The following is a 23,663-nucleotide window of genomic DNA, read 5'->3' on the forward strand; positions in this document are numbered from 1 at the left end:
TTGGCTTGACTTTAGTCATGTAATTAATTATACTTTAAAACAATTCAATTTTATGAAAAATATATTAGTAAAAATAAAGAAATAATTCTTTTAACATATTAACAAGAACAAAGATATAATATTAATAAGAAACAATATCTATCTCTTTCACACGATAGATATGACTTCAACTCTTGCTCTTTTCTTCCCGACTTTTTTTCCCCTATAAAAATATAAAAAAGAAATATATAAAACACGTCTAAACTTGCCGTGAATTATAAATTTCATCTTTAAATTAGTGATCGCCTTAAAAAAACACTCATTTCTTTGACTAATTAAATTTTAAATACACCCTTGAACTTACAATATAAGTGATATACATACACCTCTAAAAGTTCTCGTAAAGTCCAAAAAAATTTTCAATATTTTTTAAATTTTTATAAAGAATCTTATATTCCTACGAAAATTTATGACAATTTACGATATAATGTGGTGAGAATATATCTAAATACAATTTATCAAATAGAGAACACTTTTAAAATTATACAAAATAAATAATTTACATCAAATTGAGAAGCATTTATCATACTTCTCTCCAAAACAAATATAAAATGGAGTAAATTTTTTTCTTCATATAATAAAAGTAGTTGCACATTGAAAATTGCAACTACTTTACTATAAAAAAAATTGAAAAAGACAAACTATATAATTAATTAAATAAAATACAAATCTTTCACTATCTTAATACTTGTCTCTGACTGTGCTGCCAAAATACTTCATTCTATACGCTGTTGCTGACCAATAGTAGCTCAAGAATTTCAATACCCTTTAAACAAAAGATTCAAAAAGAAAAAAAAAACACAAATAAAATAATTTAAATAATAAACTAACCCTCAATATTATTATCATTATATTATTTTTAACATCCGCGTTCAAACTCGAGACTTTTATTAATTTAAATTCTGTATCATTTTATAATAAATTTTTTATATATATAATATTAAAAGATTTCATGTTCATAAGATAAAGTGCATAGTGATATAGAAAAGTAAAGTAAGAGAGAGAAAAAGGAAAAGAAAAAAATGGTTTAAATACATGAACTAATTATTGTATTTTATTTAAAAGAATATTATTATTTTTGATTTAAGAAGAAGAATAAGAAGAAAAAAGAGGTGTTCTGTGTAAAATGAATCTTCAAATTCTATGAATGTAAAGATGAATTTTTTAATGTTATTAAAAGTTTAGAGAAATGAAAACAGCAAAAGCAATGCCTGAAAATATGGTAAGGAGAGAGAAACAGATGAATGTTATGTTCATGGAGATAAGAGCTATTACCATTTTTCCTTCTTCTTCTTCTTCTACTTCATCAGTACTCTTCCTTTTTCTCCTTTTCATTCTTATTCTCTTTGTTCTTTAAATTCATCAGCTCACATAAATCTCTGTATCTGTTGAAGAAATATTCAATTTTTAGTCTTTATACTTGTGTTACTTGATCTGGGGTTGTCTAATATTGCACTGAAGTTGAAAAAGATTCAATTTTTCATTACCTAAAGGCTTTATACTTGTGTTACTTGATCTGGGGTTGTGTTATTTTACTCTGAAGTTAAAAAGATTCAATTTTTCATCACTTAAAGGGCTTTATACTTGTGTTGCTTGATCTGGGGTTCTCTTATTTTGAGCTGAAGTTGAAAAAGTTTCTTGCTTTTTTAGGCGGGGTTGTTTATTTATCTCTAGATATTGTTAATCTGGGGGTTTGGCAGGTTTAGCTGTTTTTTTTAGAGGAATTAGTTTCAGAATCTGTCAAGTGACAAGAGTGTGTTTCAGTTGTTGTTTGGTTCTGAGCTCTGGATCTGATCTTGATTGTTATGAAAAAATTGATTTTGGGATCAAATCTTGATGATTCTGGGATTGGTTGAGTTGGGTTTTTAGGTTTTGAGTCAATTTATTGGTCAAAAAGTCTCAGTCTTTCTGTTGTCACAAGTTTCAAGCTTTTTTTGGTTGTATATATATCAAATTCAGTGTGAAGTAAATTGTTGTAATTTGTTTTTCCCTTCTGGATATTTAGGGATTTCTGAGGGGAAATCTTACTGTTTGTTTGTTTCTCTTGTTCTTTATGAGGAACCTTTTTCATTTTTAAAGAAAAAAAATACATTAAATATAACTTTGAATCCACCATTTTTATTGTGGGTTATAGTTTTGATAGAGTTTCTTATTTTAACACCAAGAAATCAGATTACACAAACTTTAGATTAAGAGAAGAATTAAGAGTTGATTGACTTATGTTATTGAGGCAAAACTTGGTGGTTTGACTGCTGGTCTATGGGAGTACCAGATAGTTCTCTACTGGATTTGATAGAGAAAGTTAGGGCTTGGATAAAGTGGGGTAAAAGTGATCGAACTTCATTGGTTGGCGGACGCGATATGGATGTTGAAAGTTGCAAAACCTGTTATGAATGCAAGATGAAGTTTACTGATTCTTGCCTCAAGTTCCACTGCTTAAGTTGTAGTCGAGTGTTTTGCAGGGATTGTGTTGTGCACATTTTTGGATCTTCGGATGTTTTTTCATCCGGATCAGGAGAATCCAGAAACATGGTGAGGTCTTTGGTTGATATCAAGGTGTGCAAATTTTGTTCTGATCTAAGCAATTGTCATAGAAGCACAAGGAAGTTTTGTGACAAAGTTTATCCTTCTGAATCTCCAAGGGAAAGCCCAGAACCGCCGTCACCAAATTTCAGTAGTGACATGTTTGATGGTTATTCTACCCATGATGCAAGTAAGAGTAGTTTTACAGCCTTTTCAAGTCATCCATCTCCAGTGTCTCTGCGTCACTCGCCTAGCAGGTAACAAACTATATAATTTTGTGGAATTTCTTTCTTTGGAATTTTTCCAGTTTGAAATCTTGTGTTTTCCATATATGTTTAATTATTATTAAACAGAAACATCTTATATGTCAAGATTGTTATGCTATCTAATTAGTCGTTTTAGTTTCCGGAATTGGTGTATATTAGAGTTTAGTTTACTTATTCTCAAAAAGAAACTTTGATCTATGCCAGTTGTCTAGTCTATTGTCTTAAAAGTAGTTGATTCAAAAATCTATTGTACAAAAAGCTAGAGTCTCCTGCCAGGGCATATAGCATGTAATTCTGATAAAGAGCTCTAGTTTTGCTACACCACATATACAAGTGCAACACTAAGGAGCTTCTAATTCTCCACATGGGCTTCTTAGAATCCTCGCGAAAGATCTTCTGTACTGTTTCCACATCATCCCTAATGTAGAAATGGTGTGACTATGATATTCCAAATATCCCCTCTCCCATTCCATTTTTCTGTGGGTTAATTTAAGTATTTAACTACCTAACGTCAAACAGAAGCCACAATGGTTTTATCAGATTGCGAAGTTATATGAATTTGTGTTTTTGGAGTAGCTGCTTTCTTAACTAAGAAATCTTACCTTTCTTTTTACAATTTTAGGAGTGATGAAGATGAAGGAGGGGACTTCACGAATCAATCTGTTAGCCCATCAAGTGATTATTGTCATGATACTTCTGATTTAGAATCATGTAGTGTTAGTGCTAGACATAAATTTTACCATCTCAGATCATTTGGATCTAGTCCATCAACCAGCCCCTCTAGGATTCGTTTTACTTCCAATAGAGTTGGGCATTCTGTTCAGGACCAACAGGAGACTCCAAGGTCTCAGAATGATGGTCCCTTTGATCAAGAAACCTTGGTTGTTTTAGGAAGGCTTGAGAAAGATAATGAGGATCCAGAGACTGCTAATGAATCTAACAATTTGTCCGTTTACCGAGACCAGTTAGAGAAGCAGCAAAAGCCATTGGATTTTGAAAACAATGGTCCTATATGGTTTCCTCCTCCACCTGATGATGAAGATGACGAGGCACAAAATAATTTCTTCACATATGATGACGAAGATGATGAAATTGGAGAGACAGGCGCAACATTCTCTTCAAGTGGGAGCCTCTCCAGCATTTTCCCTGCAAAGGATAAACAACAATTGGATCATAAGGAACCATTAAGATCTGTTGTACATGGTCATTTCAGGGCTCTTGTCTTGCAGCTATTGCAAGGAGAAGATATACATTCTGGGAAAGAAAGCGCTGCCGATGACTGGATTGACATAGTTACATCACTAGCATGGCAAGCTGCAAATTATGTAAAGCCTGATACTAGTAAAGGAGGCAGTATGGATCCAGTTGATTATGTAAAGATTAAGTGCATAGCTTCAGGAACCCGAAGTGATAGGTAAAAAATTTCTCTTATTACCACACAAACATTGAATTTTTTTTTTTTTTTTTATCACATGATAACATGGGGGTTTAGACTTGTTTATTCAGTTAGAATCATGATTCGCTTTTGGTTCAATGCAGCACCCTCATTAAAGGAGTAGTTTGTACTAAGAATATCAAACACAAGCGCATGACTTCACAGTACAAAAATGCCCGATTACTTATCTTAGGAGGAGCACTTGAGTACCAAAGAGCTGCCACTCAGTTGGCATCTTTTGACACCTTATTACAACAGGTTTTTAGTTGATCTTCTAATCTGTAAGTGATGATATATGAGCAAATAGAAACACATTTACAATGTTCTGTTATCCTAACAGGAGAAGGAGCACCTCAAGATGATTGTTTCAAGAATAGAGGCGCATCATCCTAATGTGCTACTTGTGGAGAAAAGTGTATCTTCATATGCTCAGGAGCTTCTATTGGAAAAAGAGATCTCTTTGGTGTTGAATGTTAAGGTGCCACTGCTAGAGCGAGTAGCCAGGTGCACTGGTGCTCTTATAACCCCATCCATTGATAACATAGCCTCAACAAGATTGGGACATTGTGAACTCTTCCACTTAGAAAAAGTATCTGAAGAGCATGAACATGCCAACCAATTGAACAAAAGGACATCAAAAACTCTGATGTTTTTTGATGGTTGTCCCAGGCGTTTAGGTTGCACGGTAATTTCCTCTACTCTTAGAATCAATCACTTGTTTATTGCAACTCTAATTTTTTGATGTTTTAAGTATGATCCAAATCATGCATAATGGTTGGTGTACTTGTTCTCTACATCTTCAGTGTGCAACGTTCGTACTACTTTTATGATGCATTCCATTTAACTTTGACCGCTTTGCTCTAGATACAATGAGTAATCAGTGAATGTTTCCCTTATAGATTTGTTTATATTATGACATTTTATGATTATTTCTTTTGTATCATTTGTACTTTTGCCTTCTACTAGCTAATTTTGAAGTAGAGATTTAAATTATCATCTTTACACTTTATATATTTGACTTAATTGCCCTTCTTTTTCAATTTCTATGTTCACGCAAAATTTGTGTGTATTTGTACTTTATAGTTATAATTTCTTGCATTACATATGCAAAAGCCACGTACTTTAGTTGTGCTTTGAGCTTTAAGCCCAGGAAAGCATTGATGATCTATGAGCATTTCACTTTAGATAACATTGCGAACATTGGTTAAAATGTAATGGAAACTTCAATGGGGTTCTCTCATCTTTCAATATGTTCTTTTGATGGTTTTTTATTTTTGCCTATAAGGGTTGCGAGTTTTCACTTGGGCTATAACACAAAATTGACAATGAAGTGCTCTTTTACCTTGATCAAGAGGCTGAAGATAGAATTAGAGGGTTACTTATCCTTTCATTTGACAATTTGCAGGTTTTGCTGAGGGGCTCATGTCGTGAAGAGCTCAAGAAGCTGAAGAAGGTCGTTCAGTATGCTGTATTTGCTGCATATCATCTATCTCTTGAGACATCGTTTCTTGCTGATGAGGGTGCTAGTCTACCTAAAGAGTCTGCAGCAACCTCAATTGCTATACCAGAGAGGACATCTGCTGATAATGCCATCTCAGTGATTTCTCATTCTGCTGTGCCTGTAAGAGCGCAGAGAGTTGCTAATGACCCAAATGTCCAGATAGGGTCCAACTTTACTGTGGAGGCAGTTTTACCAGAGTCATTGTCAGAGCATCATTACCCCCAATGTGGTGACCAATCTAACCTAGATGATGGTGGAGCAAGAGATGTTCTCACTACTGCAGATCATGAAAATCTCTCACTTTTTTCGGCACATGATACAAAACCTGTTGGCTCTATTGAAATTGAAGATCAAACAATTGAACGATCAGTAGAAACTTCAGGTCAAGAAGAGAGTCAACCCAGAGAACTAGGAGAGCTATCAAAGCTAGAAAGATCAGATGAAACCAAAATCCCCGATGAATTCTATTCAGCTGCTGACAGTCGTCAAAGCATATTAGTGTCCTTCTCTAGTCGATGTGTTCTAAATGGAACAGTATGTGTACGTTCTCGGCTACTTCGCATCAAGTTTTATGGCTCCTTCGATAAGCCACTTGGGCGATATCTTCAGGATGATCTTTTTGGTCAGGTAGCAATCATCTTTTGTCCCTTTAACAATACATGACATTCCATTATCAAAAATAATTTCATGCTACTTTTGTATTGTACGTCATGATGTCAGATATCTTCCTGTCAATCGTGCAAGGAGCCAGCTGAGGCTCATGTCATCTGCTATACTCACCAGCAGGCGAATCTTACTATAAACGTTAGACGTCTTCCCTTGGTGAATTCTCTTCCTGGAGAACGGGACAAAAAGATTTGGATGTGGCATCGATGCCTTAAGTGTGCACAAATAGAGGGAGTTCCACCAGCGACTCGCAGAGTAATAATGTCAGATGCTGCTTGGGGACTCTCGTTTGGGAAGTTCTTGGAACTTAGTTTTTCAAATCATGCAACTGCTAACCGGGTTGCTAGCTGTGGTCATTCTCTGCAAAGAGACTGCCTCCGATACTATGGGTGCGTACTGCATGGTATTCCTTAAGAATTGGGTTGGCATCTGCCTGAGTTTGAAATCTTTGTGTTAATTTTGTCTTTGCTTCACCATCGCTATTGAGTGAATAACAGAGTTAGCTTTTTCAGGTGTGGAAGTATGGTTGCATTCTTCCGCTATACTCCCATTGATATTCTGTCAGTTCGTCTGCCTCCATTAACCCTTGAATTTAGTGGCTACACTGAACAGGAGTGGTTAAGGAAAGAAGCAGCTGAGGTGACAAAAATATTAAACACTTCTCGTGCTATCTTGAAATGATTCTAAGTATTTGCGATGTCTTTGATATGCTTTTATGCTTACTATAGTTCTATGTGATATATCTTGCAGTTACTTTGTAAAGCCAAAGCTTTGTACGCAGAAATATCAAGTGCCTTCCGCAGGATTGAAGAGAAAAGTTACCCTGTAGAATGTGAACCATCCGATACAACTCAATTGCATGACTGCATTGTGGAGTTAAAGGAGCTGCTTATGAAGGAAAAGAACGATTACCATGTAAGAAACTACTTGACATCAATCTTTAATACTTGTACATTTTCCTCTCACGACTTTAATAATGTAGGTAGGTTGCAGATTTTATAGTTTAGCATGTATGATAAGTGCTGCGTTTCTCCTTACTTATTTTGTTTCTGTTTGCTTGTACAATAGGACATTCTTCAGCTGGATGAGGATGAAACTTTCGACCCAAGACAGGGAGCAATAGACATTCTTGAGCTAAATCGCTTGAGGCATTCCCTCGTGATTGCTTCACATGTTTGGGATCGTCGGCTTTTGTCCATGAAGTCCTTCCTCCAAAAGAGTTCTAGTTCAGTGGGTTCAGAAGATTGTGGATCTTGTAATGAGCTGATAGATTGGAGAAGGGACATGTTTCTAAAGAATGACACTCTTGAACATGTTTACGAAGAGTCTGTGCCCGAGTTCTCAGACTCAGAGGAATACCCCGAGAAAGCTCTGCAGTCTGAACAGGAGGGAACTGGTGTATCACCTTATGGTTCTGGTGAGCTAGAAAGTTCCATGTTAACCTCATCTGAGAGCGAGACAATGCAGGAAATGCAGACGGAAGGGGAGAATGCATTTAACCAAACATCCTTGGAACGAGCTCCTTCAGCTGCATCGGTCCTTTCTGATCAGATAGACTTTGCTTGGTCTGGCACTGATCGTTCTCCCAAAAAAGCTCAGTTGCTACAAGGAGATGGATCTGAAGCTGCTCCTCTCAGACAACCAAGTCATCTTGATTTGCCTCCTTTTAGAAGACTAAAGTTACCTGCAAGAGTTCACTCGTTCGACTCTGCTATGAGACTTCAAGACAGAATCAGGAAGGGGCTGCCACCTTCTTCATTGCATTTATCATCAATCAGGTCTTTTCATGCTTCTGGAGACTATAAGAATATGATCAGAGATCCTGTTTCCAGTGTTCAGAGAACTTATTCTCAGATGTCACCCAGTGAGGCTCATAAGTTTAATCTCCTTATGGGTTCTTCACCTTCATTTATTTCTTATGCATCTCTTATACCTGATGGATCTAGGCTGATGGTTCCACTCAATGGTTCAATAGATGTTGTCCTAGCTGTTTATGACAATGAACCTACTAGCATTATATCTTATGCACTTTGCTCGAAAGTGTATAGTAACTGGGTCACTGATAAGTCAAGCGTGTCTGAACGGAGTTGGAACACGAGTGACACGAACAAGGAGGCTGGAGTGGCTTTTAGCCTTTCAACATGGCAGTCTTTTGGTTCTCTAGACACGGATTATATGCATTATGGGAGCCATGGTTCTGAAGATGCTTCCAGTACAATTACTTCCCTCTTTTCAGATTCAAAAACTTCTCCTCACTTAAGGATCTCTTTCGATGATGAATCTTTGAGTAGTGGGGGGAAGGTGAAATTTTCAGTCACTTGTTACTTTGCAAAGCAGTTTGATGCTCTTAGGAGGAAGTGCTGTCCTGATGAACTGGATTTTGTACGTTCCTTAAGCCGTTGTAAAAGATGGAGTGCTCAAGGGGGAAAGAGCAATGTTTACTTTGCCAAGTCATTCGATGAAAGATTCATAATAAAACAAGTTCAGAAAACTGAGTTGGACTCTTTTGAAGAATTTGCACCAGAGTACTTCAAATATTTAACAAATTCTATCAACTCTCGGAGTCCAACTTGCCTTGCGAAAGTTCTTGGAATATTCCAGGTGAAAAATAGTGTGCCTCTTATTTTCGAACAAGTTTTTAGTTGTTGTAGTAGACTTATTCCTTTTCGTATCCAATGCTTTAGGTTTCGGTCAAACATTTGAAAGGAGGCAGGGAAACAAAAATGGATCTAATCGTGATGGAGAATCTCTTTTTCGAAAGAAAGATCTCTAGGGTGTATGATCTCAAGGGTTCTCTACGATCCCGCTACAATGCAGATACAACTGGAGCAAACAAAGTGTTGCTAGATATGAATCTTTTAGAAACATTGCATACCAAACCCATATTTCTTGGAAGCAAAGCAAAAAGAAGCCTCGAGCGAGCTGTTTGGAATGATACATCCTTTTTGGCAGTAAGCTACTTTCACTATGAGTGTCTATCTTCTATTTTCCTCCTTTAGTGTCTACATTTCAACGTTGACCAACAAACGTTCTGTTTTTGACAGTCTGTTGATGTGATGGACTACTCTTTGCTGGTCGGGGTGGATGAAGAACGAAAAGAACTAGTCTTGGGGATCATCGACTTCATGAGGCAATATACTTGGGACAAGCACTTAGAGACATGGGTGAAGGCATCAGGCATACTCGGAGGACCAAGGAACGCGTCCCCAACTATTGTTTCTCCGAAACAATACAAGAAAAGATTCAGAAAAGCGATGACAACCTATTTTCTCACGGTACCAGATCAGTGGTCATCTTGACTTTGATTATATTCATTCATAGAGCCTTCTGCCAATAAGCAAAACCTTCCTAATTGCACAAATTTGCAGATGAAGGAAAGGTTAGATATTTTCCAGTTGGTTCATATTTTATTAAGAAATATGTCTAAGTGTACATTTGACAATCTGTACATTTATAACAAATGCTTCATTTGAGTAAAAATGAAATCAAATGTGTATCTTCATAGCTCCTCAAAAGTTATGTATTTTATATCCATCTTTTCTATCGTGAGAAGTGGGAGCGTTGGAGCAACAACAAAGTTGTCTCTGTGTGACTTTAGGTCATGTGTTTGAGCTGTGGAACCAGCCACTTATGCTTGCATCAGGTTAGACCGCTTACATCTCACGCTTAGGGGTACAACTCTTCTCTGAACCCTGTGTGAATACGAGATGCTTAGTGTATCAGACTGTCATTTTTTCGTCTTTTCCCATTGTGACAACCTTTGTTCCCTACCGTTTAGTGTTCTAAAGCTCTACTACTATTAAAAATTAGAGTACCCTCTCTTCGGCCTATATATATATAATTACCTTAAAATGACTCGATTGTGTGTATTGTCAGTAAGGTGATTTGAGAACTATGAGGTATTAGGCTCGGAGAACTAAACACTAACTGATTTCCTTCCAAGTATCGGAAGATAGAGAGTTACCCTATGTTGGTTGGAGATAACAGATACCTCATAAAATTAGTCGAGGTGCGTGGAAGCTGTTCATACGCCATTTTCTTCCAATTTCCTTTTGGATCTATGGAAAGTAGAGTAGATTTCTTGTCATGTTCCACTTTTGTTAACATCAAGCAACTTTCTTATCTTTGAAGAAAGAGTTGGACACACAATACTTTATTCTCATCACTTCCCTTCATGTATAGAGAAAAGTTAAATTCTTTTAGGGAAAAAAGAAAAGATAAATGGACCCTTAAATATAATATATTGACTTTATTATAGCTTTTAAGATACCATATTTTTTTTATGGAACTTTTGTCTGCCATGTGAAAAAGATTAACAACAACACTCCAACATTGTTATACATAATATTATATGATATGTTTCACATTCTCTTGTCTGGTATACATGTGATTCATGATATGTTTCACATTCTATTGAAATTTGCAAATATTCAAAAACCAAGTTTAATATTTTATTTGGATTAGTTATGGAAATCTCACTTTTTAGTTTACTATTACCATTATCTTTGTAAAATTTTACAAATTTTCAAAATTTCTCATTTTCGCGTATCACATTAATGTATCTCGCGCATCACATTAATGCATCTCGCGCATCAGATTAGTGTATCATATATAAAATGTACCTCAGACATTAGATTAGTGTATCTCGCGAATCAAATTAATGTATCTCGCACATGACATTAGTGTATCATGTATGAAATGTACCTCGCGCATCAGACTAGTGTGTCTCGCGCATCAAATTAATATATCTCGTGCATTAGATTAACGTATCAACGCTTATATTATTGTATCCGTTTTGAGAAATTTTTATAATTATAAACTTTTAAAAATAAATTATAATTTTACCTTAAAAATATGTGATTTCTGTAATTTGCCCTAGCATTAGAGTTTCCTTTCTTCACCAACCAAAAAATAAAATAAAAGAAATGGAAAATTGGATACAAATGTAATATATCATAACCATTACTCACATAATTCACTTCTAATTTTCAGCTTCTTAATTTTTTACTATACAGAAAAGGACTAAAACCTGATTAAGAAAAGAAAAGAAAAGGACAATCGAGTCGATGCATAAAGCATTCTGCATTAATTAGCAGAGTTCGGGAAAGAGCCACGTGTGATGTAGACAACAACCTAGCTATCATAATGCAAATATTAGTAACTGCTTTTACGACTCAAACCCCTGACCTACATAGTACTAATTAATAATAGCTGAAAAATTCTGCGAGTGAATTCGGAGATGACTTGCACATAAAACTATATAATATAATAAAATAGATTTATTTATTTTTTTGCTCTATTTGTTATGAAGCTGTCATTGCTAATTGAATCTCCCCTTCTGTAATTGGCAAGAACCCTACACGTTTCTGCAATCAAATGAACAAAAAGATTAAAAATAATTAACAAATATAGAAGATTATATTATAATGCATAATTAAAAATTGTATTACTAATCTAATTGACATAAGAAAATATTATAATTTTTGGATATGTTATATTGGTATGCAACCAAACTTGATCACATCATAGTTAGTTATAATGAATTAATCAAATATTAGATATATAATAATAAAAATATTTGGGAATCTATTACGTGTGAAATAGTGCAGGCTCACAAATTAAAATCACACAAATGTTTGTTACACTCCCCGTAGGGTTTCAAAGTCCGTTAAAAGAGAAAAACGCTTTTTATCAAGATTTTTTTCATATTCAGAATTTAAATTCGAAATATCTGAATAAGAGCGAATGAATCATATTCATCTTAGCACAACTTTCGATAATACCTCTTAGTAAATCTAAAAACATAATTCACGACTACAAACAAGCAAGTTTTTTACAAAAATCATCAAATAACTTTTTTTATAAAAATTTCAGATTATCGATGATATATTTAGAAAAACGTCTATCGGAAATTAATGTTTTTATATGACCTATTGTTGATATCATCTATAAACTCCTTCAAAATCTTATCCACTAATTAAAGAAACTAAATAGATTTAATAAAAGCTATTTTTGGTAGCCGTTAGGTAACAAATTAGTTGATAGGGCACTATTTCACACTTCAATCTCTTTCATTTAATTTTCTTTTATTAATTTGGTCTTAAAAATATAAATAATTTTTAGTATTACATGCACGTATAAATACTTTATTTTATCTTACTACGGAAATAAAACTTTCCTTTTCCATAACCAATTTCTTATTTTTTTTATAAGGTAGATATCTAAACTTTATATTTAATTTCTATATGCATAAAAATAATTATTTAAACTAAAAAACGTTGAAGTCATCAAAGTTTGACTTTGGAAAGCTTCAATTAAGTAAAATTGTTAAATCAATTTAAATAATATTGTTATAATTAGTTGATGATTGAAGTAAAATTAGAATTTAATTTTTTAAAAAATATTGAAGCAGTCAATTTTGAAATTAAATTCCATAAATGGAAAGGCTTTTCACACTCATGTAAATTGACAAAATTACATTGACCATGCAGCTTCTGACTTCTCAAATTTTTTAGAATTATCTATCGTAATTTATAAAAATAATTATCTCAAATTATTTAAAAACATCAAGATAATCACCTAAATAGAGTAAATATTTTGTGAAAACAGATCATATAAAACATTTAAAGGAAGTAAAATAGTCTAAAATTCGAATTGATTTTAATATTTTCTTAAAGGATGTACAAATAAAAAATATGATTGACAACTTGAGACGGATTAATGTCATAAAACTTGGCGGAATATAATGAGAATTAAAAAAATAAATATATGTGCTGCTCGAATTTCTTAAAAATATTTATAGGTATGTATGAAATTTTCTAAAAATAGTGTATTGTTGAGGAATGATATGAATATAATAACATTTTGAAGAATCTGAATAAACATAACTGTTTACTACGTATACGTCTAATTTACTAGCGCATTATTTTTATAATTATATATTGAGAATCGTGATAAGAACGTGAACCAAAAATATTAAAATTTAATAAAGAAATAACATAACATGAAAAGTGGATCAATGTCCATAATGAAGAGAACATTACCTCTCGTGATCTAATCCCCTTCTTAATTAATATTCCTCCATTATTTTTCTTCCATTGACTTTGATCTTCCTCGATCAACGGTCCACTTTTACTCTGAAACAAGTCGGTCTGGACACCATCGTTATTACTATTCATGCAAAGTTTCATAATTTTCTCACCGACGTCACTTCCATCTTTACTTTGCATCATCAATTTCTCTACCTCCGCTTTTGGTAACCTTAGTTTCAACCTCACGGGTTGGGCCTGAGGCCCAACACCATCGAGTGGGCCCGAACCAAAGCTAGACGAATACTCTTCACTCATCATAACACTAGCGGGCTTCATGATTGTCAAGTCAGATGCGGATCTCCTAGCTAGCATTAAAGTCTCAAGCCTATCCTTAGCGCTCATCTGGATCCCTGAACGGACCCTTCTCGGGTTCTTATTCTTCTCTTCGGGGAATTTGGGTAATTCAACGAGAAAATAAAGCCTTTTGGACTTTAACTCTTGTTGAGGCTCTAATGGCTTTGCTCGTACCCCGAAATGCTTTACTTCTTCTGATTCTAATAATACCATCGATGGATAATTTTTCAAAACCTCGATTGCATAAATTGGGGTTTTGAATTTCATCGTTTGTCCATCGATTTTCATTACCTTCGTTGTTTTTTTTCTTCCTAGACTATTCCCCATATCAGCTTTTTTTGTTTTGTGTTTGTTTCTTGTTTGATACTTGTTGAAGGTTTGCGCTTTGTTTTTCTTCGTGTTATATATATAATGAAGACTATATAATATAACAAATAGAATAAGTAATAATATTTTTTTTGTTTTTTTTATTTTCTTATTATGGATATGTTTTTTCTTGGAATCCTCTTGAAATTATAGTGGCACGAGTTGAGGACAAATGGGTGTAAAATAATGATATTTAAAAAGGGATCTTAAGTAGCAGTATAGTTATAATTATTTGTTTATTATGTGTATGGGTCAAAGAAAGAGTACCGCAGGTTTCGACGATTTTGAAAATATTATAAAAACGTATTTTATTGGGAAAATCGAAATTTTAATAGTCTAAAAGTTACTTAATTACTTCGATACAGTTCAGTTTGCAATAATATTTATCATATTTTGGTGCATCCAAATACATGCATCTCAAGATAAATAGAGTCAAAATTAGGAGTAATTTATTTAGATACACTGTATCTAAGAAGATTCGAATGTATCAGGATACATACAAAAAATTAAATTTGAGCTCGTCTCCCTTCCATCTAGCTTGACAGTCTCATATCTATTTGATATCCAAGATATATGTAAATCCATTAGATACATGTATCAGGTCAGCGTGATTCACACATATATGATATACACGACTATTTTTGTTCATTTCTGTCTAATTTAGTTTATTTAGTATAAAAAATACATATATCTAAACGTGTCTTCTTCAATATACGATCAGATAGTAATTATTCAAATATATACATATTAGATATATGTTCTACCATATACTTTTTCGAGGATGTGAGCGTGACAATATTTTTTTAGAAAGTCCGAACAATTTAGGTGATAATAGAAAATGACTCACGAGATATGTCACATTCCGTTATCTAATGGATGACGTTACTAATTTTGGTAGCCATCGAAGCTACCATGTTCCCCACATTTAACGGATTTTGCACCTCTAAAGATTAACTAATTAATATCCATAGTCTATATATTTATCAGATCATTTTAATTATCGCTAGATAATGACTTTATTGACGATAAGGATAAAAATTTATTTAGATATATCGTTGGAGAAGGTGCAGGCAGTGAAAGTAAAAGAGAAGAAATTACTTATTGATGATATTATGTTACAAATATATGTGTTTATCGTATTAAAATGTCAGTGTCACGTTAAATCGAACATTCACCTTCGATAGTGATGATAAATTGAGAAGTATATATTTGAGTAAATTATTTGACTAATGTCATAAGTATGTCTCTTCTTTTTCTAGTGCGTGAGTAGTGGGGAAAGATAATTAGTAGTGTGAGAAATTAATTAAGTCTATGATATTTTAATATTAATCTAATCTCACTAGTTAAATATAAATTAATTAATTATAATTAAAGGTGTGTATTCATGAATTTCTAACAAAGATCCCATTTTTTGTCATCATCTCATGTGCTTTTTTGACTCTCTTTTTAATTTTTTCATGTTGAAATTATCAAAACTTCACCAAACATAGACTTATTCTAATTTTAATCAATTTTTGTCCCCCATGCAAAAAGTCTGCAAATTTGTTATACTAATCCATAAAATATATACACGTAGATATAATAATGAATGAATGCACGTTGTTACTAATTGTTATAATTGTATAATCATACTAAGGTAAATATTGGATAGATAATTTTTGTTTACGTTATAAGACTTCAATTACTACTTAAGGTCTAACTTGGTGTTCTAATTATGAAATGGTATAAATTTCTAGATCTAGTAGAATTAGTATGTTGAATAGTAGTAAATTTTGTTCTAAGTTGTGTTGGAAGTTACGATACAAAATTAACTATACATTCACGAGAACTAGGGGCGTAGAATGAGTTGAAACAGAAATTGAATTGAGTCATGACGGAGCTCAAATATGCTAAAAATCGTGTTGAGTCATGACCCATCAATTTTGATTTGTTTAATCTCAATAATTACGCTATTAAGGCTAGTTAGATGGTTGATGGTTGTACTATTGCCAATAGTAGACTAATGCGCCACGAATACTAATGATAATAATTGTGAATAATAATGAATAACTTATGTGAACTTTAAATAAACGTTTTATTGAAATATTAATGAATGCATAAATAACTAATAATTTTATAAAAACAAAGAAAACACACTTAATAAGCTAATTAAATTTGAATAATTCAGAATCAAACCTCTAGAACCTAAAAAGTGACACATAATTCTAAGAAACCTCTATAAAAAGTATTAGTGGCATAAATACAAATAAAAATTTGTTTTGACTAATAAAATGACAATTGATAGACAAATCCAAGTTTGGTAGTTGAAAATAGAAATCAACATGTTTGACTAATTAAATCCTAAAGTCAGCCTTGTTTGAAAAATTACTTAACGATAGTGATTTTTTAATATTATTTTTAAAAAATATAATTTTGTAGCTTTTATTTGGATGAAAAACACAAGGTCCTCAAAACTTTGGCTTAAAAAAAGTGTTGATTGGTGATAATTGAAAATCAAATATGTTTGGCTCATATTTCTTCATGCAAACTAAAATAACTTTCATAGTTCTTTTTCTCTCATTATTTTCTACTGAAAATTGATCAATAATAAGTATTATAATAAAGTACCGTTACACCTAATTGTTTGAAATTTCAATAGAACTTTATGACAAATTTTCAACCTATATTCCATTTGCTACATCCTTTAATTTCACCAAAATCCAACTCCCTTGGAAATATAATTAATTAATTTGCTTATTTTGAGGACAAAATGTTCTTTTTATTCCATTTGCCTACAACTAATAAATGTTTTGGGCCAGTAAATTAAAGAATCTTCTTGCTCCGGTTTATTTTAGCCGATTGATTTTTTTTAAATGGTTCTAGTTTTAATAATTTTCGTTCGTAAATATCTTATTTTTACTTTTTATGCCTCTATATATCGTTCTTTGTTTAGTATTTGCTCTTTTTGAATTTTATGTGAAATTATAATATATTTTTTTCATTAAAAAAGTATTTATTCAAAATGTTTTCTAATATACTTATAGGTATAATTTTGTATTTCTATCAGATTTTCAATCAATCGATATTGTCAAAAATTTCTCTTTTTCATTTTCACATTGGTTAGATTGACCTTAGTATTTTTTTCGAAGATAAAACTATAGAGAACTGAAATTATTTCTCATTATTGATTATTGTCAAAATTGAGAATTGGTAATTTAGGTCCACTTCATTTATAGGAAAATGAACAACATATAGTGACAAATAGTCTAGTGTGAACTCTTTGCCATTTCAATTATTCTTCAATCTCATTTTAAATTATAATATCATATGTGTAAATTAAAGAACATTTTATTTTGATTTGAATGCCCATATAGGCCATACAAAGACAAGACATTGAAAGATAATTACCTAACAATTTTTTTTCTTTAATGTAGACATATATGGTATTATCTATTTTTTTTATCTGATATTCAATATCTATATTAAAATTCGATTAAGTAGGACTCGCGTTGTGAAGAGCCCCATTCGAGGGGAAGTGCTTTCTATCAGTGACTTTTTCATATCTAGAATTCAAACTTGAGATCTCAGTCCCATTCGTGAATCATATCGACATTTTTTTTCATTGCACAAAATTAAAGGAAAATAAACGGCTAATTTTGAAAATGATTTTTTTTTTTATTGGTGAAATAGATGTTCAACCTACCTTCCAAAATATCACATCATGTCAAATTGGTATTATACACATCACTAGAATTATAGGTAGGGAAAGTATAGTGAAAAGTCTATCAAATACTAATAATTTTGAAATTGGATAGACCTAACTTTCAAATATTATTGTAATCTTTTTGAAATGACATTTCAAAAAAATTCTGTTGATCTCTCTAATCACTTCAATTATTCAATATAAGTATTATTTACTTTATTTTACTATTAAAAATCCTGCTTAATAGAAAGATAGTCCAAGATTATGTCTAAATGAGTCATGAAGAGTATAATTACGAACATTAATTTATTACCTCCTAATTAATTGAATATATCACAATATTAGGTCATACTTAAAATTGTGAAAAATATGTTACTTAATCAAAGACCACACTATTCGACTTAATAAAAGGGCGATGAATAGAAATGTAATTTATTTTTCTAATAAAGGCAATGCTTTTTTTTATGAGATAAAAGAGATGGTATATAAAGAACATGACCTTTTCATTGACTTAATTAAGGCACTAGAGGTTTTAGATTCGAGCTTTTCGTATTATTTTTTTTAGTAGGGAGTATTTTTGCGCTTCCTCCTGAATGGAACCAACGTGATATGCATTCAAATTAATCAAGTTTTAATGCAGATATCGAACACTGAATAGAAAAAAAAAGGCTACTCTTGAATAGGTTTCATTATATCAAGAAACATAGAAATAAATTTGTGATGGAATAGACTTGATGATTTTATGATAAAATTTATAAATAAAATTATGACAAACTAAACATGATTGTCACGAATACATATGATAAGAATTCATTATAATTTCGTCACAAATTTATAAAAGATAATAAATCAAATTAGCTTTAATCTTAATCACTATTCTATTACTAAATTACTCGTAGCTAACTTTTTATTTTTATTTTTGTAATACATTGTTAAATTGCTCATAACTAACGTAATTATTTTTTGATACCCCATCTTTGTTATTTAACTACATAATTCATCGCTAATTAATTTCTTTTTTTCGTAGTAGTGATCGATTAGAATCAGACCTAACTTTTGAAATACAAATTCAATCGATCAAACTCAATAACTTTATTACAAACTCTATTCACATTACATTACAAAAAAAAAAAATCTAATTATATATATAAAAAAAAACTTATTTTCCCCTCTAGCCTTATCCAACTTTAATAAAAAGTATAGAATAAATGGTATACGTAGGCCATGCATGCAGCTTTTGATTATTATTAGTCCAATGGGCGGCGCCTTCAACCTTTTTATGTGCCATCACTACTTGTTACAAATGACACTTCCTAGAAACACAAATGGCTGCTATATATACTCGATTCGATAAAATTAATTCATGAAAATATAATATTTTTATTTATTTTATCACAATTAAGATTCATAACACGTATTATGATCTATTTTGAGTTAGGTTTATTTATTAACTTTTTACGATTCAATTTAAAATCATGACACGTATTGTCTGATTTTTTACTAGATTCGAATGGATTTTTCTTTCGAATTTAATAATTAGCTTTATCTTATATTCTTGGAACGTATGTCGTATTGTCTGCTTTAGGCTTAAATATGCATAGATCATATTTGTTATTTTGGGCTAATTAATATTATATATATCTTATAAAGTTCTTTATTTTTTTCTCCCGTTTTTATACGAATTTACCTAAGATATCATGTATGTATACCTTTATTTTCAAAAGTTTGAATATTTTTCTCTCTTTTTGTTGATTATTTAATTTATATTTTTACAATTTTTTAAGTGATCTAATACGTGACAGTTTAAAACCAAGGTTTTAATTAAGTACACGTATAGAACTTGTACTGTGTATCTAATTAGTTGATTACTTAGTAATAATTAGGATTACGTACATTAATCACGTACGGCGTGGATGAGTGGATCCATTAATTATCAATTTATCATCATCGTTAAGTACTTTTTGGTCTTAATGATCAAAACTAATTACACCAACATTGACCTTTTCTAGAAGTTATGCAAATTATAAATTTATAATTTATAGTATAAAATATTAAATTTTAAAACACGTGAATACTTATTCGTGTACGTAAAAAAGAGTCGTTATTATATACTCTAATAAATAATCGTTTTAAAAAGTTGACAAGGAATAATTCTTTTTTACGTTATAATAATTCTTTTAAAACCAAAATATATACATATGTTAATTGGTGTAGTTTATAGAAAATAGATTTTTTTGATTAACTAAAACTAATTAAGATTAAGAATCATATGCAGAAATTATTATCGTTTAAAACACTTCAACGAATTCTTCATAACACAATAACAAATAAATAAGTCGATTTTAGAAGCTTGACCAAACATATTATTATCATATTCATCGACTTACAATTTCGACTTGAATTAGGTATCTTTTTTTTCTTTCTAAAGATCATGACTATGAGATTTATTAGGCCCCTCTATAATTAATCATTGAATTTTCACCTAAACTAATTGTATTATAAGCTGACTTTTACTAACTTAATTATCCTACAAAGTCAAGTTTTCATACCTTTTTACTTTTTTTTTTCTGATTTTTATATGTTCACACCAATATTATTACAAGTAGGTTGAATTTTTGTGTCTCTTAAGAAAAAAAAATTATTTTCCTTTTCAAGAACTAATCATTTTAAAATTATATTAGACATGAAAATGTAGTGTAATGACAAAATTACATGTCTATTCGAATTCTAAATTAATATAAATGTTTTAATTTTGCAACATGTTTAATTTAATACAAGCTAAATATATGTGATAAAGAATAATTCAAATGGACAAAGGTTCATACAATATTAGATTAATTAAAATCATCATGATATTCATTTTTCCAAATTTGTGTACTTGTTCTCAATTTTGAATAGACGGTGAAATTAATTTCATTTTTGTATAGACGATGAAATTTCTCATTATCGAAATTAAATAAAATCCTTTCTTTCTTTAGCCCAAAAAAAAAGAAAAGAAAAAGAAACTTTGATCATAATTTAATTAAAAGGTCAAGTATATCTATGATAAACCAATATATATTATTTACAATTGAATATTTCCTACACCTCCTATATTCAATTGATAATTTTTTTTTTGATATTTTAATTTCTAGCAAATTTTCTGAAAAATTGATATTTTAAAATTTACAGAGCTGCATTTTTTTGAAAAAAAAATATTATTTTTTTCAAAGTATGCAAATAAATTCCATTCTAATAATGAGAGCTTGATTTTTTTTTTCTCCTTCTAAAAAAAATATGAACATATATAGCACATGGAACACCTAGACATTGAGGTTGATAGTTTGACAAAATGTTAATTCAAGTTTCAAAAAAAAATTAAAAATTAGGTGAAATATTAGAGATTATTGACTAGAACTAGAATTATGGAGGATTTTACTAGTACTTTATAAGAAAAAATAGGTAAAATATTAGACATAACATATTATTGACTAGAACTATAATTGTGGGGCATTTTACTAGTATGATATAAGAAAAATAATGTGTCATTAGAAACAAGGACGGATCAGAACACTTTTTAATTCGTTGAAAAATTATACTATATAAATAGAATAAAAACGAATGAAATTATTTTTGACTTGAAAAATATACAAAAAGAAAGTTGTGTGATAAAAATGAGACGATAGAAAAATAAATATCAATTTATCAAATTTACTATTTTCCAATTTGTTCTTTCATTATCAATAGAAAAACGATTTTTTCAAATATATATACATATATATATTACTTTTCTTATTTGAATTCATGGCTCCGTCAATCTACGTTACAAGACTATAGTTGAGAAATTATAACATTGACTAAAATGATGCATTTTGTTGGAACTATTGTTACTATTTAAGTTACTTTTTGACCTCTCATATTACAAAAATTATATAAATCAACTCTAATTTGAAGAATTTTTTTTACTACAATCTTTTTTTTTTTTGGTCAAAGGTGTAAAACTCCTCTAAATTGGGACTGAATGTAACGTGTTATATGTGTTTTTGACTAATTTATCCAAATATTGTTGTCCTTTTGTAATCATTCGAATGTTATAATTGCTCTCATTTCGAGTTATACTCCTAATAATTTTTTTTTCATATTTAGAATTTGAATTTGTGAATATAATTATATTATAATTTTACGTACATTGTAGATACATATAAAAATATTGAAAAAAATGTTACTGCAATTTTTTTTAACATTCTGGTTTGGTGATGGCTTCTTAAGTTCTTATATACGTCCACTATATTAGATCGCTTGACTCAATAAAAAGAGTGTAGAAAGTAAAATTAAAGTTAAAGCACACAAAATATTTCAACATTTAGGATTCGTAATTAAAATATTAACATGATTAGTTATATTCAACAGATTGAGATCGTAGCGCTATAGAATTAAATTTCAATACGAATAAAGAAAGTATGGTTATATAATGAAGTTAATTGTCTTGCTTAGAGAGGTAAGAAGAGAAACCTAAAGAGTTACATTTTTGTACTCAGTATTGTTCTATAATCTTAAGTGAAAAAGACTAGATAATTTATTTGTATTCGTCTAAACTTTGATGAATAAAATCATTGATACTATGTATTAATAAAAAAAGTTTCAAATATTTCGTAAAATTAATTAAATGTTGGCTAGTTAACTCGAACACTATAATTATCGGCCCAAAAAAACACATGATGACAACGGAATGGGAGTTCTTTTACTAATTCACGGATTAACACCGTGAATTACGCAAGTCTTTTTCATTAATTAAACAAGCTAAATTCTTAATTATTTAATTAACCAATGAGTTTACATTAATTTTAAATAATATACCAAATTAAGTTAATCATCATAATCGTTCCCCATAATTCACGGAGCTTTTTTTTCTTAAAAAAAATATATTTATTTATTGAATATGAATGAGAAGATGAGTACAAAATGGAGATTTGATTTATTGACACATTTTGTGTATATAATGTTAATAAAATCCTCAATGTCTTAATTGTTCTACATATGAGGAGTCCTAATAAAATTCAATCATGTATCGTATAGTCTATTTAGAGCTGATGCTCTCAATAATGAAATAGTCTTATTACTAAGTACACCATAACTCATATTAATAAGAAGTACTGTTATTTTTTACTATTTTTTTTTATTAGAGAGAAATATTATATTATTAAATTTTTTATATACAAAGCTCGAATTCGAGTTTGTTACGATTTATTACACTTGCAATAATATAAAGTAGAAATTGAAGGGTTCTAAAATTCGATATATGGCATTAAATAGGGGACATAATTGTTTTCTTGGCATACAAATAAGCAACGTTATTGAATAAATTAATTACAAAAACGAATATGACAAAACTAAGGTATTCTTTTCATAGACTAAAAATAAATAAATAAAGACCACAACCAACTATGCAAACAAACAAAGAAATATGAAACAAGAAAAAGTAATCAATTTTTATTGGAAAAGTTATCTCAACAAAAAAGGTAATCACTCTTTATTAGAAAAAATTATCGTATCGAGTATTTATATTAAGTTTATGTAAAAATGTATTATTACGTGATTTAATAAAATAAAATAAATTATAAATTTAAACATATAACATGTATGTATTGATTTAGTGTAAATACCTAGTACGACTAAATTTTATGCTTTTTTATTATAGTTTGATCTCCAAATACAAAAAAAAACAAAAAAAAAAACTAATATTACAATCCTTGAGATATCTAAGTAGTCAAAGTTAACCTTCCAACAATTAAATACAAACTTCTAGTCCCTTTGCTTATGA

The 23,663-nt window shown here is 30.6% G+C and overlaps 2 protein-coding genes across 2 annotated transcripts; one reads left to right on the top strand and one right to left on the bottom strand.

Moving 5' to 3' along the window:
* The first annotated feature begins 1,101 nt into the window (after positions 1-1,101).
* Positions 1,102-9,946, top strand: LOC107020290 (putative 1-phosphatidylinositol-3-phosphate 5-kinase FAB1C). The gene is made up of 11 exons (XM_015220585.2): positions 1,102-2,819; positions 3,451-4,242; positions 4,368-4,521; positions 4,604-4,948; positions 5,669-6,391; positions 6,485-6,819; positions 6,943-7,069; positions 7,181-7,345; positions 7,499-9,031; positions 9,115-9,381; positions 9,475-9,946. Exons 1-11 carry the CDS (start codon positions 2,299-2,301, stop codon positions 9,727-9,729), a joined length of 5,217 nt encoding a protein of 1,738 aa, XP_015076071.1. The 5' UTR covers positions 1,102-2,298; the 3' UTR covers positions 9,730-9,946.
* Positions 9,947-11,363: 1,417 nt separating this feature from the next.
* On the bottom strand, positions 11,364-14,267 carry LOC107019077 (uncharacterized protein At1g66480-like). Its single transcript, XM_015219658.2, has 2 exons — positions 13,474-14,267; positions 11,364-11,796 (listed from the first exon to the last, which is right to left on the bottom strand). Exons 1-2 carry the CDS (start codon positions 14,140-14,142, stop codon positions 11,734-11,736), a joined length of 732 nt encoding a protein of 243 aa, XP_015075144.1. The 5' UTR covers positions 14,143-14,267; the 3' UTR covers positions 11,364-11,733.
* Between the last annotated feature and the right edge of the window lie 9,396 nt (positions 14,268-23,663).

This window comes from Solanum pennellii, chromosome 5 (assembly GCF_001406875.1).
Source record: "Solanum pennellii chromosome 5, SPENNV200".
Taxonomy (NCBI): Eukaryota; Viridiplantae; Streptophyta; class Magnoliopsida; order Solanales; family Solanaceae; genus Solanum; species Solanum pennellii.

Excerpts from the sequence above, each read along its gene's own strand:
- LOC107020290 (XM_015220585.2), top strand. The coding sequence starts at position 2,299 with ATGGGAGTACCAGATAGTTCTCTACTGGATTTGATAGAGAAAGTTAGG. Across the intron at positions 2,820-3,450 it reads CTGCGTCACTCGCCTAGCAG|GAGTGATGAAGATGAAGGAG; the intron begins GTAACAAACTAT and ends TTACAATTTTAG. Across the intron at positions 4,949-5,668 it reads CCAGGCGTTTAGGTTGCACG|GTTTTGCTGAGGGGCTCATG; the intron begins GTAATTTCCTCT and ends GACAATTTGCAG.
- LOC107019077 (XM_015219658.2), bottom strand. The coding sequence starts at position 14,142 with ATGGGGAATAGTCTAGGAAGAAAAAAAACAACGAAGGTAATGAAAATC. Across the intron at positions 11,797-13,473 it reads AGGGGATTAGATCACGAGAG|AAACGTGTAGGGTTCTTGCC; the intron begins GTAATGTTCTCT and ends ATTTGATTGCAG.